The sequence below is a fragment of the Lepidochelys kempii genome, chromosome 1 (assembly GCF_965140285.1).
Source record: "Lepidochelys kempii isolate rLepKem1 chromosome 1, rLepKem1.hap1, whole genome shotgun sequence".
Classification (NCBI taxonomy): domain Eukaryota; kingdom Metazoa; phylum Chordata; order Testudines; family Cheloniidae; genus Lepidochelys; species Lepidochelys kempii.
Genome location: NC_136380.1, coordinates 34,229,956 through 34,250,184, shown reverse-complemented (window position 1 = coordinate 34,250,184; position 20,229 = coordinate 34,229,956). Strand labels below are relative to the sequence as shown.

General features: G+C 38.1%; 1 protein-coding gene across 5 annotated transcripts; it reads left to right on the top strand.

Moving 5' to 3' along the window:
• Position 1: 1 nt before the first annotated feature.
• Positions 2 to 17,541, top strand: DCUN1D5 (defective in cullin neddylation 1 domain containing 5). 5 transcript variants are annotated; one of them, XM_073338386.2, is made up of 8 exons: positions 2 to 247; positions 2,873 to 2,964; positions 5,649 to 5,719; positions 6,162 to 6,253; positions 11,740 to 11,848; positions 11,932 to 12,036; positions 12,805 to 12,907; positions 13,735 to 17,541. In XM_073338386.2, exons 3-8 carry the CDS (start codon positions 5,678 to 5,680, stop codon positions 13,788 to 13,790), a joined length of 507 nt encoding a protein of 168 aa, XP_073194487.1. In that variant the 5' UTR covers positions 2 to 247; positions 2,873 to 2,964; positions 5,649 to 5,677; the 3' UTR covers positions 13,791 to 17,541. The 5 variants fall into 5 exon arrangements, with proteins under 5 accessions (XP_073194487.1, XP_073194459.1, XP_073194452.1 ...); XM_073338358.2 differs by having other exon boundaries at positions 102 to 260; positions 13,922 to 17,541; XM_073338351.2 differs by having other exon boundaries at positions 102 to 260.
• The last annotated feature ends 2,688 nt before the right edge of the window (positions 17,542 to 20,229 follow it).

Below are 20,229 nucleotides of genomic sequence, written 5' to 3'. Positions count from 1 at the left end.
GGGGCACGCACTTTCCCTGCCGGGGCAGAAGCGGCCGCCAGCGGGCGGCGTGTGAGAGGAGGGGAACACGGGGCTCCTCTCCTCGTCGCCAGGAGGCGCCTGGGGCTGTGCCCTGGGGGGAGGCGCCTGAGGGCCCCGGCTGCCTGCAGCGGGGCGGCCCCTCCCGCTCCCAGAGGCAGGAAGATGCCGGTGAAGAAGAAGAGAAAATCCGCGGCGGCGGTAGCGGACGAGACCGGCCTCAAGAAATGTAAACTGGGCAGGTACCGTATCCCCGCCCCCCCCCCCCAGTGGTCCCTGCTGCGGCGTCGCTAGGATGCGGAGTGGGGGCGGCGTTGCTGGGCAGCGGGGTGTCCGCGCTGCAGGGCGCCGCTGGGCACGTGTTGGCGCCCGAGGGCGGCTGACCCCGAGGCCCGCTGTCACCGCTCGGAGCGGAGCGGAGCGGAGCCGCGTTGTGGCTTGGCGACGCGTGTCCTCACGCCGCGACATCAGTTGGCCGCGACATGCCATGGGGTGTCCTGGCCTGCTGGCATGTTGACACACGCCGGCCCGTTGCTCTGCGATGGGGTGTTGTATCGCAGCAGGGCGGCCCAGCCGTTCAGTGCAGCGCGTAGTACCGTGACCGCTTGACATAGCATAATGGGGTCACAGACCGCTTGCGTGTTGGGGCATGGCCTCCATGTTTGGCTTGTTCAACAAGCTTACAACCCTGCCTCTCTTTCCTCTTCCATTTTGCATAACTGTGCCATTTATTATAGAGATTGGGTTGCTCCCAATATCTGCCTCCTCCTTCAAACCCACTGCATCACTCCTGCTGTTCTGTAGATCTGGGATGCTGGGTTTCATATTACCCTAATCTCCAGGTTAGGTGTAAGTGTAGCAGAATGGGAGTAGGGCAACAGGATTCACAACAAAACAAAAAGAAAAGGAGTACTTGTGGCACCTTAGAGACTAACCAATTTATTTGAGCATAAGCTTCTGATGAAGTGAGCTGTAGCTCAGGAAAGCTTATGCTCAAATAAATTGGTTAGTCTCTAAGGTGCCATAAGTACTCCTTTTCTTTTTGCAAATAACAGGCTAATACGGCTGTTACTCTGAAACAACAAAACAAGGAAGCCTAGAATACCCAAAACAAGTGAGAAGCATCTCATTAAAATGAATGAATATACCAGAGGTCTGCTGGGTATATAAAGTTGTCCCTTTTCAAAAACCAGTTGTGCTTCACTACCGGATAAACAGATCATAGCAATAATTAAACATTATAAAACACTCATTTTAACATAATATGATAGGTACTAACGAGTATAGTTTCTGTAAAGGGAAATTGTGCCTCTCTAATCTGTTAGTATTATTTGAGCGTGTCAGTAAAACAGTGAGTGGAAGAGAACCAACTGACTGAAGTTATCAGGACTTTCAAGAAGCCTTTGAAAAGTTTCTCACAAGAGACTATTAAGGCAAATTAGTAGTTATGGGGTGAAAAGCAAGGGGTTGTCATGGATTAGCAATTTGCTAAAAGACAGAAAACAAAGAATATGAATGGAGTAGTCAGTTTTCACCATAGCAAAAGATTAGCAGTGGAATGCTCTAGTATTCTGTATCATGGCCAGTGTGTTAAAAAAATTAAATATATTAAACTGGAAAAAATTAACCAAAACTAACGGTATGGCTTTGTTTCTTCCTAATTATTTACATTTTTAATCTCAAATTGATAGATGCTTTTCTGCAGCACAGTGTTAAGTGCAGCTTGTCATTTAAGGCCTGATTTTACGAAGTGCTGAATGTCCTGAACTCCCCGTGAATTTTACAGTGCTTTATTAGGTGATAAATGTGCTCAGCACCTCACAGCATTGGAACCTTCTTTTTTTGTTTGACGCGTCTCATTTTAAAGTTGCCATGAAGGAACTGCATAATTCCAAATCCTCTTTTACCGTCAGTTTTTATCTCATATTTACATAAACTAATAATTTTAATAATCTGAAAGGATGTCATCTAAGTTTGAAAGGAAACTTTTTCTAAAGGTGGTATAGTTTGTTAAAGATGATTTGACCACTTTTAACTGAAAGAAATGTAGGTTATAAAGTGTAATCTAAGTAGAATGATGGACTGTACGGATTTTATCTCATACACATTTGCATGTTACAATGAAGTCATAGGGGTTTAGTGCACATATGTAAGGGCAGAAGCCGATCTTTACTGTCTACATATTGTGTGTGTAAAATTAATGGATTTACTATGGATTGTTTGTTACCATTTTCTCTAGCCTCCAGACATACTGTGCATGCCCATTTATAGGATATGTGATGATATAAACAGATGTTTACATTAGAAAAAGAGAACACATTTTCAAATTTATATATATAAATAAAAATAGCGTGACTCTCAAAGGTGCTGAACTCGGTGGTTCCCCTTATGTGGGATTTGTGGGTGCTCAACGCTTCTGAAAAATCAGGCCACTTATATTAGGATGCTTAATTATGGATTTAGAAGCCTAACTAGGCACCCAGGTTTAAATATTTGGCTGACAACATAAGAACTATTGCTGTTGCATTGATCTTTTAACAGGCCACGTCCTTTTGTGCTCTTGCAAACTAGTAGTATTTTTAAATATCAAACAAGGAATATTTGTAATAAATTTGGCAGTGTGAGAGAACTGTCTACAACTCTTATTAATGCATAGAACTTAAGTGAAGTACTGTATCAAACTGCTGCCACTAAAACGAATTCTATATATGCTCATTGTTCATGAAGACATTTTTTTGGTTTAGTTCTGACTAGTAATGAAGTATTTGGAACTTAATAGAAAATAGTCATTTCTAAAAAATGAGGAACAGTGAATGTAACATTTTAGGCATCTTTGTATGTGTATTTTTATAAGCTATTGCAGATCGCAAGCTTCTGGTAAAGTGATAAGTGGAGAGGAGCATTTTTCAAGCAAGAAGTGCCTGGCTTGGTTTTATGAATATGCAGGTATGGAAGTAACTACAGACATGTTTAAAATCATATGGCTTTGTTTGAAATTAACAAGCTAATAATAAATTAAAGAAAATTAACACTTGTTTTTTCACATTAATGTTTTTCTGAATAAATAGGCTATAAGACACATGAATTGGTGTTTCTTGTACAATTGTGTTTCCAGCTAAAAAGTATCCCTCTAACTTCTTTAGAATTCACCTCTTTCCTATCTCCTTCTCCCCCTCTTCTATTTGATCAGTACTCCTAAGGCTTATTACTGACCGTAGCCTTATTTAAAATAATACAACTGTGTTGCATTGTACACAGTGCTTATCCAGAAGCCATGCAAGTGTCCTTCCTATTGATTTGGGGAAAACAAAACACAGTAAATCAGGGTGCGAAAAGATTCTCCAGACAGTGAAATAACGTCTGATTATCTTTTGCATAACTAAATTTTGTTATTTAAAACATAATGGGGGAGGGTCATTCAATAGCACTGTGCATTAGTTCATAATACTGTACCCTACATTTTTGCTTTAATTTATGACAACAAACTGACAAACCCCACAAACATCAATATCTCAAACAGAAAAAGTTTGTTTTAAATGTTAAAGAAAGTTCCCTTTTTTATACATTAAGCCTACTGTGCAGCTGATCACTCAGTGTGTTTTGTGTAATTTGTTAAACACTTTTTGCTGTTTGTTTACTACTAAACAGTTAGAAATTGGGCCTTAGGAAATTGCTAATGTTTACAGAGCTCTTCTTCTCTAGATTACTGATTAAAATTCATCCTAAATAGTTTATTATTAAGTCATTACTGTTCACTAGCAAATGTGAAATTAGTTGGTTTTGTCCACTAGTAAAGTGGATCGAGTATCCATATCACAACTGACACCAATTGACACTTTTTTTGATAGTCTCAGCTGCGAAGCTTAGAAGTGAACTACCTTCTCACCCCTAATGGTGGCCTCTCCAAACTAAATTTGAGGCATATTAGCCTGGGCTCTACCACATCTTTCCAGTGGAAAAGTAAAGGATTTCAGGCTCAAGGACTTTTGATCACTAAATTAATAGTGCTTTTATGAAAACTAAATTGATGTACAATTTGCAGTTTTATTTTAGAGAGTCTTGAACTATGTGAATTTATCGTCTATCGTCATTTAAAAAAAATGCGTTTATCGTTGCATATTAACCAGTGGACTAAATGTTTTAAGGATACAATTAAATGATTTCTCTTCGAATCTAAACATTTAATTTTTTTTAAAAATACATCATGTAGAGAGGAAAAAACTGTAACCACAATGAAGGTGCAACCCATTGAATGGGTTTCATACATAGTGTCCTTTACAAAGTTCTAAGTGTCTGATCCTGCAAACACAATGGGGCTGTTTAATTGTAAAGGAAAGTTCCTCATATTTGTAACAGTTTCAGGATTGAATGCTCAACTATTAAAGATATTCCATGTGATTGCTTCTGCTCAGGAAGATCAGGTATTTGGACAGCAGTGTGCTACCTTGTACTAGTTCTATAAACCTGTGGTTGTGCTCTGCAAACCAGATTCACTTTCCCATCTGCCAATAGCACACATTACCTGAAAAGGAAGTAACTTTCAATATTCAGAATTGACTATGGCTCTCATTCCATTAACCAACAGAATTACCAACTTTTAAAAATGAGTTCTGATTCAGAATCATAGCCAGGATACTGCTAATTTACGATGGCTATAATGCATGGAAAATTATAGGTCTCTCTCATCCCCTCCAACGCTATCTGTGTACCCCCCGAAAGTAGTAATTTGCAAAATTACCATAGTTGTCCCAAAAAAATAACATGCACCCTTTTGTAGTTTGGTAACATGCTGTTTTAGCCAATACCTAAGTAATTATCCAGGACCTAGCAAAATGGTATGTAAAGTAAATAGATCTTACAACAACATGTGACCATCCAGCTTTGTTAATAGCCCAGTTGGAGTAATGGTTGGAACAAATTCAGCAGAAATATCTTAAGTACCAGGGAGAGGTTTATAGGAACAATGTAATGGATAAACCTCAGAATATGTCTGTATGTGTTTTTTTAATATGATGCCAAGTTTGCTGGTTGTCAGAGGCCTTATTAGACAAAGGGGCAGCATATAGCATAAAACCAAGCATAACAATCCCTGCAAGCTCATCCTTAGATGCTATGTAATACATTTAATGTTATCACACTATTATTATTTATTATAAAATTACATCCAAAATGCTAAATTATAAGCTAAACTGAGGCTATGGGCAATTATTAACTAGTAAATAATTTCATATAACTTGATTCCTCCCCTGAAAATTTAGGCTTAAACCATAATGTCAGCAGTACTTAAAAAAAATAATAAAAACAATAGCTACTTGGCCTCAGTGAATGCTTTCCTTGACAAAATAGCTGTTGGGCTTTGTTGACTAGGTCAAAGCATGTTGAAGATGGCTGAGTTTTCAAATAGCCTTTGAGGATACTTTTGTAGGTGATAACTGGTACTCTTTACTTTTCATCTTCCCCTGCGTTACAGATAGGGTCATTTTCTACCACAAATGCTGTAATTCTGTGTCTGTTCTTAAATGTCATCTTTTATTTAATATCTCTTGTTTTTATGTATGTAACCAAAATTAGCAATGATTGTAATTTGAATGTTATATATAACTTCGACTGATTTCTTTTTGGTTTTGAAGGTCCTGATGAAGTTGTAGGGCCAGAGGGAATGGAAAAGTTCTGTGAAGACATTGGTGTTGAACCTGAGAACGTAGGTTTTACTGCTGAACATTAATGGAAATTTAAGTAAATAAATTGATAAACTTTTTTTTCATAAGACTAAATTTAAACTTCAATAAGTGAAAGGGGAAAGTGTTGTGGCTTCTTAATTATGGGGGTTTTTCCTGTATTCTCAAGGTTACAACTGGGGAGGTTTGTTTTTTGTTTTTTTAAGTGTGTCAACTAAGTTTATTTTTAAAAGAACAGATATACTTTATTTTCTGAAATGTAGGATTTGGGAAAGATTGTCACACAGAATTCAACTAATTTAGCTACATTTCATATTTTGGAATCCTTTAAGTCTGTAACACAATCACTTAATTATTTGAATGTTTTAAATGTTCTTCATAAACATCTAGATATCCATTTGTAAATTATAGTTGTAATTATTGTCTTCTTTGTACACTGACATTTTCCTTTCTTTTTCCCCTCAGATTATTATGTTAGTTTTAGCCTGGAAATTAGAGGCTGAAAGCATGGGATTTTTTACCAAGGAAGAATGGTTAAAGGGGATGACCTCGTTACAGTAAGAGCTTTTTATACACAATAGCATGTTCAAATTTGTGTTTGAGGAAGCAGATATTAATTACCCTTCTCTCAATTTCTGGATAGTATGCAGGACTGACGATAAAATATAGCACCTTTTGCTCGTAGGTCTCCAATTCAAACCTGGCCCCAGTCAGTCACTGGGAGTACCAGACATATGTCATCAAATCATCAATTTGATGATTTCTCTTGAACGAATTGGGGTCTTGTTTCAGACCCTAATAGACTAATGTTCACTGAGCAAAAATCATATCTTGAAATGTCATCCTAGTCAGCAGACACACAACTGAGTGGATATGGAGATATACCAGTGTTGAAGTATATTGGTGGGCACTATGGGGAAATTTGCAGTATTTCATCCTACACCAACTCAGTGGATAGAGGATTTCAATATCCAGTCTCTGTTGCTGTCAGTCATCTTTATTATTATAGGCGGGGGGCTGGAAATGACACCTATGTTTAAATTGCCTAATGCTTTCCACTGTAAAAGATTCTTGGGACCATTCTTTGAGAAGTTCTCATATCTCCATTGTTCAGTCTTTGATATTGTCAGTGGGAAAGCCCTGAGGCTAGAGAAGTCTTTCCTTTCTCTCATGAAATTCCATCTAGCTTTTTGCCGAGATACTAGTGAAATCACGATTTTCTTTCTCTCTCTCTGTTGCTCAGGAAACTTTTGACAACGTACCAAGATAATAACTAAACGTGAACATTCTAAGGCTGGGCTGTTACCGCAACAACAGCACACACTGTAATGGAGATGCTAGGAAAGTGCCAGAGCAGCTGTAGTTTGGGGAAAAGAAAGCTTGGCTCACCCCCCGATCTGGCACATGGCCCCAGTAGCCTATGCCCCCTGCAAGGGCGTCACATGGGGCAGGATTCTCCACTTCCCAGTGAGTGCTGGGGAAGAGAGAGTCAGACTGGGGTCCACTCTGTAAACCCTCCTGGACCCAGCAGCTCATTTTCCCCCTCCACCCTCAATGGCCCCCCCATGGGGCAGGAACCCTCCTAACTCCCTCTTTTTTGTTTAAACATTTTTTTAAAAAACTTTTTAAGAAATTACGTACAAAAAACCTGTCAAAAGAATGTTATTTAGGTTGCAAAGTCAAGCACTCGAAAGTTAGGAAATGCCAGATTTACAGTTGCCTCTTCAACCTTAATTCAACCCCCTTGTGTATATGTATTCTATACAGTCTTTAATTACATGATTACATACTATTTTTTTCACAGGACCTCTGCCTCAGTCAGTGCACAGGATGGACGCACAAGAGGGCAAAATTAAGGTTACTTGTGCAACTATACATCTAACATTTCCTAACTTTGGTGTGATTTACTGTGCAACCTAAATAATAATTTTAACATACTAGGTTTTTTGTATGCAATTACTTATATTTTGTCCAAAAGTGGGCTTTGTAGATGTGCAAGACGACAGTTTCTTGCCTCAGAGATCTTATATTCTACCTAGAAGTTGACATGGAAGAAGAGAAATTTAAATCTGGGATTTTAATTAAATTTAATTCTGTATGTAACTGTCCCCCTTTTTAACGTTGTCTCTTTTCTTTGTTTTTAACCATAGCTATTTTAGTCCTTCCCTTTTTTTAATACTTCGATTGTTGTTTTAACGGAAACTTATTGACAACTCCTTTCCTTTGAATCGTTGGTTCTCCTTTTTTCCTTTATAAATAAAACAATAAGAAGTCACCAAACCAGGTGATAGTCAGAACTACTAACTGTGATATGTAACTTATCGCTTAAATCAGTCTCTGTACCAGATGATAGCTAATGTAAAGCTGATTTTTAAAAAAGGCTCCAGAGGCTATCCTGGCAATTACAGGCCAGTAAGACTAATTTCAGTACCAAGCAAATTGGTTAAAACTATAGTAAAGAACTGAACAATCAGACCCAGAGGAACAAAATACAGTGGGGAAGAGTTAACACGGCTTTTATAAAGGGAAATCATGCCTTAACAATCTATTAGAATTCTTTGAGAGTGTCAACAAGCATGTGGAAAATGGTGATCCAGTTGATGTAGTATACTTAGACTTTCAGAAAGTCTTTGACAGGCTCCTACCCTGAAGGCTCTTAAGCAAACTAAGCAGTCATGGGATAAGAGGGAAGGCCCTCTCATGGATCAGTAATTGGTTAAAAGATAGGATACAAAGGGTAGGAATAAATGGTCAGTTTTCACAATGGAAAATGGTAAATAGTGGCATCTTGCAAGGATCAGTACTGGGACCTGAACTGTTCAACAGATTCGTAAATGATCTGGAAAAACTGGTAAACAGTGAAATGGCAAAGTTTGCAGATGATACAAAATTACTCAAGATAGTTAAATCCAAAGTTGACTCCAAAGAGTTACAAAGAAATCTCTCAAAACTGGGTGACTGGGCACCAAAATGACAGAGGAAATTCAATGTTAAGTGCAAAGTAATGCACATTGGAAAACATAATCCCAACTGTACTTACAACATGATGGGGTCTAAACTGGCTGTTCCACTCAAGAAAGAGATCTTCGAGTCATTGTGGATAGTTCTTTAAAAACATCTGCTCAGTGTGCAGCAGCAGTCAAAAAAGACTAAAAGCATGTTGGGAGCCATTAGGAAAGGGATAGACAATAAGACAGAAAATACCATCTTGCCACGATATTAATCCATGATACACTCACACCTTGAATAGTGTGTGCAGTTCTGGTCATTCTATCTCAAAAAAAATATATATATGTGGAAAAGGTACAGAGAAGGGCAACAAAAATGATTGGGGTATGGAACAGCTTCCATATGAGTAAAGATGAAAAAAGACATGAACTCTTCAGCCTAGAGAAGAGATGACTAAGAGGTGATATGATAGACCTCTGAAACATCATGAATGGTGTGGAGAAAATGAATTAAAAAGTTATTTACCCCTTCACATAACACAAGAATCAGGGGTCACCAAATGAAATTAATGGGCAGCAGGTTTAAAACAAATATAAGGAAGTACTTATTCATACAACGCACAGTCAGCTTGCGGAATTTATTGCCAAGGGATGTTGTGAAGCCTAAAAGTATAACTGGTTTAAAAAAAAACTAAGTTAGTTCATGGAGCATAGGTACATCAATAGCTGTTAGTCAAGATGGTTCAGCGAGACAGCCCCATGCTCTGTGTGCCCCATAACCTCCAACTGCCAGATGCTAGGATTGGATGACAGAAGATGGATCAATTGAAATTGCTCTGTTCTGTTCATTCCCTCTAAAGCATCTGGCACTAGCCACTGTCTGAAGACAGGGTACTGGGCTAGATGGACAATAGGTCTGACCCATTATGGCCATTCTTATGTTCTTATGAGCATCATTTAACTTTCCTTCCTGCTTACTTCCTCCCCATCATCACCTCTCCTTCCATTCTTCTATGGCCCAACAGAAAGTAGTAAGTTTAATGTAAATGAAACCTTCCGCCAGTTATTTCATTTAGTTGATTATCTGATATTGTGGAACCTCTAGTGCAACAAAGATGTGCTTCTCTGCTACTCCCACTGCAGCTATACTGTGTCCGTGGTCTGAGGCACTCTATAAGCTGTCCACTAATAATTTGGAAGAAGTTGAAGGGACTGCCTCTTTACATGACTGGAGAAATAGGCAGCATGGATTCAGTCCTCAGTGCACTTCTATTCAGTTGAATCAACCACGGTACAATTGGAGGTGGGAGCTGCAGAGAGGCCTTCTCTCTCCCTTGCAGATAGAAAAAAATGGTTCAAATAAAGCATGTATATGTCAGTACCATTTAAGCCTTTATGATATGGGTGGTGTTATTTTATTTTATGGGAGTACTGGACATACTAGCATAAAGCTTTGGGTTTTTGTCTTTTTTTAAAAAAATCTGGTAGATAAGTAACCAATGAGAACTTGGTGACAGACTGCTTTTGTCCAAAAATTCAGGTTCTCATCTCCATGTAAGATGTCTACTTTCCTCTGACACATCAGGTATCACTAAAGGCAGGATACTGGGCCCGATGGACAATGATTAATCTATTATGGTATTTTCTATGTGGAGTCTGCCTTACATAGACCCCCCAAAATAGAAGTCAGAGTACCACTCATTCCTGGCATCATATTGACTTAGATCATGCATACCTATATGTATTGCAGACACATTTTTTTTATATCGGTTAATGTCAGGACAAAGGTTCCAACAGTGAAAGAGACATGCTTGTTATATATGCATCTTAGTTTTTTTAATTTATCTATAGTGTATTCAAATTTAGGGACAAGAGTCCAGAGTGAAAATTGACAAATACATGGTTCAGGCTGTCTTGGGAGGATAAATAAAAACTGAACTAATTTAGATCTTATTATTTATGAAGGGACTCACCATATTTTAGAAAACAAATAAGGCAGGGTTGAGGTTAACACATGTGTTAACTGTAAAACTAATAATTTTTGTCATGTGTATGTACAATCTAATTAGCTGATTATTTACTGAGCACTGATTTTCTCTGCACTCTACAGATTTGGCCCAGGGTCTGTGCCATTTTGTGTAGTTACTAGTGCCCTCCACCAGCAGCAAAAAGTCTGCCAGGTAGAAGTTGTGACAGAGCAAAATGTCAGCAGTATTTTTCCCCTGGGAGGCATAGAGTGAGCCAACACAACCCAAAGTAGGAGATGCTGGTTGGGAAGGAGGCTCATCATCTCAGCAACATGCACTGCAAGACTCCTAATGGCCTGTCTTTCATATATAACTCCTGCAATAGAACCCCAGTGGAGTGAAGAGTTAATATAACCAACTGCTCTTCTTTGAAGTGAATCCCTACAGTTGGTGAATCTAGCCCATACACTTTTTTTTAAGAGCCATACTAAGAAAAATATTCCCAAAGCTATTTTTAACAGAGCCAATTTCATGAGCAATAATTTTTATACTTGTAAATTCTGTTCTGTAATTTGTGAACCACTTTTTCTGCCAGTCCCAGTTTAATGGGCACTGAGCAGTTCATGCTGTGATATTTGCTCTCAACTTTCAGTTAAGTCATATAAAAGAGGCTCTAGGATATTTTGCATAGTGCTTGAGCAACTCTTACATATGTATAACTAATGAAAATTTTGTATATGCAAGGTGTGCAGCATAGGGTCTTTACTTACAGCTAGATTTTGCTGCACTTACTGACACTGAATGGTACCTTACTCCGTCAGGCTTGAAATACTTGCAGAGCAAGGTACTTCTAAACAGAAATAAACTGGCAGAATCTGGTCCTTAGTAATTTAAAAGGTTGTACTTTGAAAAGTACAAGAAGAGAATTCAAACTGTGTACTTGGTAAACGAAAGTCTGTTTACATGGCTTGAGCATCCCTAACATCAGTGACTTGTGAACGCATCTGAAAAACAGGTCTATATTACCCACTGCAAGCATGTTTATAATAGTAGCAAACTTGACCCTTGCATATAGGGGTTTTTTTATTATTTTTTTTGTTTAACATTATTTGTTTGGTTTTGTTTAAGGTGTGACTGCACAGAAAAGTTACAGAGTAAGTTTGATTTTTTGCGGTCACAACTGAATGACATTTCATCCTTTAAGAATATCTACAGATATGCCTTTGATTTTGCAAGGGTAAGTCTGTCCGATCATGAGAACATTTGAATACAAGTTCCTTAATCAATTTTTCCTAAGTGCTCCTTTCTTTGTAATTTTAGGATAAAGACCAGCGAAGTCTTGATATTGATACTGCAAAATCTATGTTAGCGCTTCTGCTTGGAAGAACATGGCCACTGTTCTCAGTATTTTATCAGTACTTGGAGGTATGCACTCTATTATTGTTTTAAAAAATAAATTGTCTCAGCTGTCTGTAGGGTGATATTACAGTGTCCTGCTGTTAGAAGAGGTTGTGAGGCTTGTGCACCTCTATGTGAGGATTCAGCTATATTGCTCCTCCACTTCACCTTTATTGACACATTTATGAAACAGTAATAACTTCTATATATCTCAAAGGAGAACTTCTTTTTCCTATTGTCTGCACCCTCCCAAGCCAAAGGGAGCTGTAATATAAGAAGCTGAAACTTTTTTTCTCATATCGAAAAGGTAAACTTGGAGTTAAATGTGCCTCTCTACCAGTTAAGCCACTAAGTGACCCAAAGTGAGTATCTTTGGGGACTCTACTTTAGCTCATAGTCTGGAGGGAAGGAGAATCCCTTGCTGAATTTGATTCAGGGCAAGATGTAAAACACACCCTTTTGTCCAAGCTTCCCAATAACAGCCACTAGATTCTCCTGATATTTTATTTTCTGGACACTGTTCACAACCAGTTTCCTCAGAGAAACTCTCTGGCTTCTGCAGAGGGTTGCAGAATATATCCCTTCCTAATCTTCTGTTTGTTTTTTCAGCTGGTGTTATATGCCCTGAGATACCATTTTGATGGGCATCTTGTGAATCGATGAAATAATGGATGTCAATATCCAGTAATGGAATTATGTACATCGGGAAATAACTCAAGATGACTCTAGAAATACTAAAAATTAAAGAAATATTTTTATCAGATTCCCTGATTAAATATTTTTTATTTTTCTTAGCAATCAAAGTATAGAGTTATGAACAAGGATCAGTGGTACAATGTGTTAGAATTCAGCAGAACTGTGCATGCAGATCTTAGCAACTACGATGAAGATGGTGCATGTAAGTGTTCATAACATTGTTTATTCAAGTGTAGTTTCAATATTTCTAGTTCCAGAATGGAGGAATAAATTTAAGTTCCATGAAAAGAAACTTCACTTTAAACTACAAAATATAATTTAGAATAAATCTAAAGAAAAACTGGCCTGATGGTTTACAAGCAACAGGCCAGATCATCAGCAGTTGTTAATTGGTGTAGCTCCCTTGAAGCCCACAGAGCTGTGCCAATTTACAGGAGCTGAGGATTTGATCCATTGTGTTTAGCTGCTACATGACACCCCGGGTTTGGACACAACCTCTCTTTTGAGCCAATGAATGCTGGGCTCCAGTTAAACTGAAGCAACATAGTTTCCCATCCTTGGGGAATGATCTGTGGTTTTCTTCCAGGCAGAGCTAAAGTACAGTCAAGTATATTATACTTTTATTGAATAAGGCATCTCATATTGCTCCTTATTCTAGACAATTGCATGCAATTTTTTGAAATCTTTAGCAAAAGGGAATTCTTTAGCCTGGTTTGTAGTATAGCTCTATTAAGATGTTAATGTAATATCATCTTACTACTTTAATAAAATCTACTCAAACTGTCAAATGCTTTATTTTAAAAAATAAACAAACTTCACCTTCTCCAGCCCCCAAATATAACTCTCATTCATCTGTTTTTGGTGTGGCATAATTTTAGTCATCTTAAATTCTTCATAAACATTTGATCATAATAATTGACACAGAACACTATCTAGACTAAAGGATTTAGCCTTTATAGTTCAAGAGGAAACTAAAAAGTGTTTTTAAAAGGCTTTGCATCTTGTAATTTTGAACATTGCTATTTCCAGGGCCCGTTCTCCTTGATGAATTTGTTGAGTGGCAAAAAGTTCGTCAAGTGTCATAGCAAGAACTTTGAAGAAAATGCAGAATTTTTTGATGCCCACCTCTATACAAACTAATGAGACAAAACCAAGGGTTGCATTTTCATGCTTATGAAAGACTTTACAGTGATTTTCTTTTCCTTTTTTTTTAAAGGAAGTTTTCTTGTTACATGTGATATGGGCATTGAACCACACCTCTTCTGAGACGGAAAGTTGGAGTTTGTTTTTGAGTCTTGTGTTTATAGCATTTATTTCAGAACAATAAAGATCCAGATTTGTGACAAAGGCCTAAAAGTGAAGGATGTCCCTTGAGTGTGAGTGTGGTGTCTATTTTTGAAATTCAAAACTTTTAAGATTTTTCTTTCTCAGAAATGCCCTTTGCTATGAGTTGTGTTGGTTTTTCTAAATGTGCTTAACTAGCACTGTAGTTTGCTGATGATATGATTTTCTTGTGAGATACAAGTTAGAAGGAATGACAGTTGATTTTAAGCTCCGGGTGGTATTTTATTAGTTTGCATACTAGTATCAGACATGGGTTGTGCCACAACATTCATCTCCAGGTGGAGACAAAGGCCTTAAAAATTCATTTTTCTCCACTACTCTGTCAGGGCTGTATCATTTAAAGGCATGGCCATTTTAAAAAAATCATATGTGCATGGCTCCATATGCTGTATGGCTAGATAAGTCACTTATATATCAAATGGTACTAACATTAATACTGTTTGGTACAACAAGGCAGCTGGACATTCTTACCACAGTTTAGTCTCTGGATTGCTTTGAGTGAAAGTGTAATTTTAAAAGGGAAAGCTGGGAACACCTGATGACTTGACTACCAGGCTAATTTAGGTTCTTATACATTGGACTAGATGCATTCACAAAGGTGATCCTCTTAACTGTTGCTCCCTGAAGGTTTTTTTTGATAATTTAAGGCCAGAAGAGACCATTAGATCATCTAATTTGACCTCCTAAATATCGCAAGCCATTACATTTCTCCCAGTTACTCCTGGTCTGATCCCTATAACTGCTTTCCATTGCCTCATTTTGGCATCTGATACCAGCTTGCAGCATTTAAATCTGGGGAGATGGTATCACTATTCTTTCCTATCAGTGAAGATGGATGCCACATTGAAGTCTTGGCATACTCGTGAAGAAAAGGGAGAGGAATTTAATGAGAAAATGTGGGAGTCTGGGATGAATGAGGGAATGAATCATTTGTGACCCCTGCCTTATTATAATTACTTAGACTGTAGTAGAACCACACAACTCCAATCAGTGATCAAGGCCCCATTGTGCCAAATGCTGTAAATGCAAAAAATAAAAAATATAGTGTGCTCCTTGGGGCAGGGACTACACTAGATGTGACTTGAAGATCTTTGCCTCAGGGAAGTGATAGCTGTTTTGCATACATACTATCCAGGCTCAGGAAAGACAAGGAAAACTCATAACTGATGTAACTTTTTTCCTGGCTTCAGTAACTAATTTACAGTAGACAAAAGGGGGGAAAATAGTAGTGTCTCCATGTTCTTGTTCTACAACAGAAAAATGTTTCTACTCTTTCTAGATGTACCTGCTGTTCAAGGTGCAGGAGACAATGACAGCCAGTCTGTCCCATGAGCAGACTTCTAGGGGTCACTTTATACTGTAGATTTATACTTCTTTTATGGCTCTGTCCAAGTGAAGAAGCATTGCAAAAGACATTGAAACACTTTGAGCTTGCTATGCTTATACAATGGCTCTTGTTCACACATACATACTACATCTGTCCTAAGCATTTTTCAGGCCTTTTAGAAAAAAGACGTTTGCTTAAGTCCAGCTGATGTGTGCAGTCTACAACATTGTCTCCCAAGTATGAAAGCCACACATTCTGTATTTGCTAGTACTTCTAACTTCATCCACAACACAGTGCCTTTTGTTTGGAAATTTACCCTATATCTCCTGCAGAGAAGCAGTGCCAAGTCCTTTGAGAGTTATTTCAGCAGTCCCAGAATGCACTGACAGAGCAAGGGTCATAAATATGTGGGATGAGGATGCACCAGAAAAAGTTCTAAGGAAGAACAAAAACTGCTATGTGGGTGCCTTGAACTGTTGGAAGAAGCAAAACATGAAATGAATTTTTGAAGTTAAGTAAGGATATCATTGCCGGGAGTGTGTTCAGACCCTGTGAGGCTCAGAAAGATTAACTCTTTTCCAAAAGTCGTGGAATACAAGTAAAGACATTAAATGTTTGTAGTGTAAAAAAATTATCCTTGTAAGTAATTGGGAACTGTTATGAATTCTATTTAAACAAGATGGTCCTAAGAAGTGGTAATAGTGTGAAACAGTTGGAGTGATGCATCTGCCAATGCCCAGGTGTTTAAATACTTAATGTTGAGCTACAAATGATATATCAGAGTGTCTCTTATATCTCTGAAGTTTTTGTCAATATTCCTATAATAAATCCATATTTCAGGGATTTATAATTTGGTTGTGCGTGGTTAAAAATCATATGAATTACTGTATAACTACTTAGCCTGGGAATGAATGTATTTAGACTATTAAAAAATCAGTATAATTTTTCAAATTGAATAAAACAGGAGCAGGTTTTTAAAGTTATGTTTCTGTGCTCATAACTGCAGTCGGGCTTGTTCTTTAAATGTGAACTACTGGCTTGTAGTTTAAATGTGGACTTGTCACTTTAGCTGTTTTGTTGGACGGGAAAGTACTTAAACCTCTCCACGTCTTATTGCAGATAAGTGCCAAAAAGGTTACTAATGTATTTTGTCGCTTGTGTGTCGATGTCCACAAGCCAAATCTGAGTCTATCTGAATGCTTTAGCCTCAGAATTTAGTTTTGCTTTGCTCAGGAGCATTTCAATGGATGGATTAAAATAGCTACAACAGCTTTTTCATTATATTAAAAAAAATGTTAAAAAGATAGTTCACAAGTAAAATGCATTGTCACATTTATGACAATAAAAGCAAAGAAACGTAAGTGGAATAAAATATATTGTCTTCCAAAACCTGATGATGATGGTGTCTCCTCTGTGGTATTATAAATACCAGTTCTTATGTTTTCAGATAGTTCCTTTTTATATGCCTTGTGTGGGTAATGTACAATTTTCCTATTTCATAACCATTCATATTTATTTATTTTTTAAAAGAAATGTTCATGGTGAGGATGGCAATAGTTCATCTATTTAAAGATTTGACCCATTATTTAAAAGGCATAGTAATTAAAGGGTTAGCTATGTGTTCATATAATGCAAACACTTATTCGCATACCTAACTTTATGATTGTGCATAAAGTTCACTTACTTAAGCATAAAATTAAACATGCATATGTGTTTGCAAAATTGGGATCTATGTTAGCTCTTTGTATCGTATTTAATGTTACCATTTGAGCATCTAATCCTTTCCTAATATGACTTTGTAATTTCACATGTTTATATGATGGAATTGTTTACATTAGGATTTGAGTAATACAGATACAAACTTGGTATAGGTCACATTGTCAGAAGGGGGTATGTCATAGTCCATATTTGAACTGTTTGTTATTTCTTGGATATCCTTGTTTCACCTTTCCAAAGTATTTAAGCAGAATTACTGGTAGTGATGACAACATGCAATTTTCAACAGGGACCATAAATTTAACTGATGTTTCTGATGTATTTTGTTTTCAAAGCTAGTGAATAGTTTTGTACAAACTGTACAAACCTGGCTAAGTTTGGCCTTGTTAAAAATGAAGAATAAAGATAACTTACGTACTAGGGCAGAAAATCTGTTCCTGCTTCTGTCATGGTGCCTCTTTTATCAGTTATTCATTTGTGTATATTCCATTGTGTTTAAAATCAAATGTACAACATCATGCTAAAACACAGCTTTACTGAATAACTTCTCTGTTTCTGCCTGAGTTGCTGGCAAATAGTGATTTGCTCTCAAATGAGAGCAGCAAAGTGACATGTCATCTTCTATAGCAGGCACTTAATCTGAGCACACAGTTGCTAGACAACAATTATTGTCTCTACAAGTGCCGCTAATAATAATCCCATATGTATCACATGCTGGACGAGATACTTTTTGCAACAAACAGCTCCAACTTCCACCATGGAAAAGGAACACTTCATATGATTACCACTCTATCGTGTCATGTTTTTCAATGCACTTTCCCCTGTACCCTTTTAGTGTCTTCTCCAAGGAGAAATTGAAACAAGGAGCCAGCCATCTGGCTGAGTTAGAAACATTTCATTATCTGCCTCCTCAAGATTCTGACCAACTTGTACATAGAGATTCAAGAACAAACTTTGGGCCAAGGACCTCGCATAAATAGCAAATTAATTCCTGATGTATGTTGGGTTGGCACCTTCATTCTGTCTTACAATGGACGCTTGCATATTGCTTAAGGTAATGGGACATGACTGAGGCTAGACATACACTAATATATTGACTTCCAGGAAAAATTCTGCACAGCTCAATTGTGGCTGTCAAGTACACTACTGCCTCCCATCCCCTGGCACCCTATCCAACTTGAAATTGGTGAAGTATTTCTTCAGCCACTCATGTTTCATCTAGGTTGTTTTTGTTTAAATATTTAACATTATCTTCTAAAAGTCTTGAAGGCACATATTTTGTAATTATGCCTCTATACATAATCAAAGCTACTACATGACCTGTTTACTCAATGGAGTGCGTCAAGAACAATTTGCTGCTTGACTGACTGCAGAGCCAAAGGCAAGAACTCTCTGATACCAATGCTCTTTACAAGACCTTTCTCAGCTATTAAACAGGATCCATACCACTACCCCACATTCTTCAGCCTCCATGCTGGGGAGGAAATTTTAAGGTATCTCTTCATTCCCAAATCAATTTGGTGGAAGCTGGTATGTAAAACTAGGTATGTCAAACACATTGTGATCAGGCAATATTACATCCAAAACTGTTTACCCCTTGCATTTCTGTAACCTTCAGGCACCATGCTTTTTCTATAACCCTTACTGATTTCAGGCACTGTCTTGACAGTACCCTACCACCATCGCTACTATTCTAGCCTAAATTTTAGAATGAGTGCTCCAGGTTAAGTACCTCTTATCCCACTCTACATTTCAATAAAGGTCAGCAGTTTGTGGTGTATGAGAGTAAAGGCTGCAGGACCTGCCCTCCAAAATGGCCAAAATCCAAAAGTATTGTAAAGAAAGCAATATGAATTAAAAAATCCAAATCAAAGGCCATTAGTAGGAAACCATATTTAGGCTAAAAGCTGCATACCAACCCTCATGGATGGAGTAAAACCTATCATCCAAATAATAAAATTCTTCCTTACTTAGTTTATGTATATGTCTCAGTCCTAAGTGTTGATAGGTTCTTTCTGTCTTGTCTTCTGTGGAAATTACACTGTCAATCAGTATATTTTTAGGTGTCTACCTCCTCCAAATATGGGATAGACATGAAATCATCTTTTCTACCAAACATATAGATGATTGATTTACTGTCTACAGAACCATAAGTCTATCACTGCCTCCTTTAAGGCGCATTTCCCATTTAATGGTAAATATCCTAATCTGCAAGTGTGAGAAATGGCTCAGATTATAAATTATTTACTTGCATCAAAGAGTGGATGTACAGTAACACTACATTTAGGTGTGTGTTGATGTCTTCCCTAACAATGTATTCTCCACAGCTGTTCTTGTTTCCAAAATGAAATGTTGGTCTTTCAGGGTAGGTTATTTACCCAGGCCGCTATGCACATCTGCTTTCCCTTGTTTAAATCTGTTCTAATCACGGAATGGCATGCCCCATAGATTAATATTCCCTTATTTGTTATATTAATTTATTAGAATTTTGTCTTGGATAACACTATCATAATTGCATTTTTTGGGCTTCAGAGTAACAAGTAAGGCTACAATTTAGTTACAGGTATTTTTAGTAAAAGTCATGGACAGGTCACAGGCAATAAACAAAAATTCCCAGCCTGTGACCTGTCCATGATTTATACTAAAAATGCCTGTGATTAAATGTGTGTGGGGTGGTGGAGACACTGGTGGGAAGTGGGGTGGCCACAGCTGGGGAGCAGAGAGGGGACCAGCAGCATCAGCTACCAGGGGCCGTGGACCGCAGCTGCTTCAGCTGTCCCGCCACAGACTGCAGCTAGGGCAAGCAGACCGCGACCGCTCCAGCTGGGCGGGGACCTCTGCCCGGGGCTGCTGGAGCAGCAGCTGGTGTGGCTGTCCCAGTAGCCACCAGAGCTAGCTAGGTTCAGCCACACTGGCCCCTGCAGAGGTTGCAGAAAGTCACGGAATCCATAACTTCCACGACCTATGTGACAGACACGTGACTAGTAATATATACCTGCACGTTAATGACTCTGTCCACAGTTGTAGACCTTACAGATTGCAGTGGGCAGAAACTGACTTCAAGATGGTCTGGGCACCTTTGGTCCCAGCAACTTGTATGACTACCCCAGATACTAGATTGCTCAGCGACAAATAAC

Excerpts from the sequence above, each read along its gene's own strand:
- DCUN1D5 (XM_073338351.2), top strand. The coding sequence starts at position 184 with ATGCCGGTGAAGAAGAAGAGAAAATCCGCGGCGGCGGTAGCGGACGAG. Across the intron at positions 2,965-5,648 it reads TTGGTTTTATGAATATGCAG|GTCCTGATGAAGTTGTAGGG; the intron begins GTATGGAAGTAA and ends TTGGTTTTGAAG. Across the intron at positions 12,908-13,734 it reads CTACGATGAAGATGGTGCAT|GGCCCGTTCTCCTTGATGAA; the intron begins GTAAGTGTTCAT and ends TGCTATTTCCAG.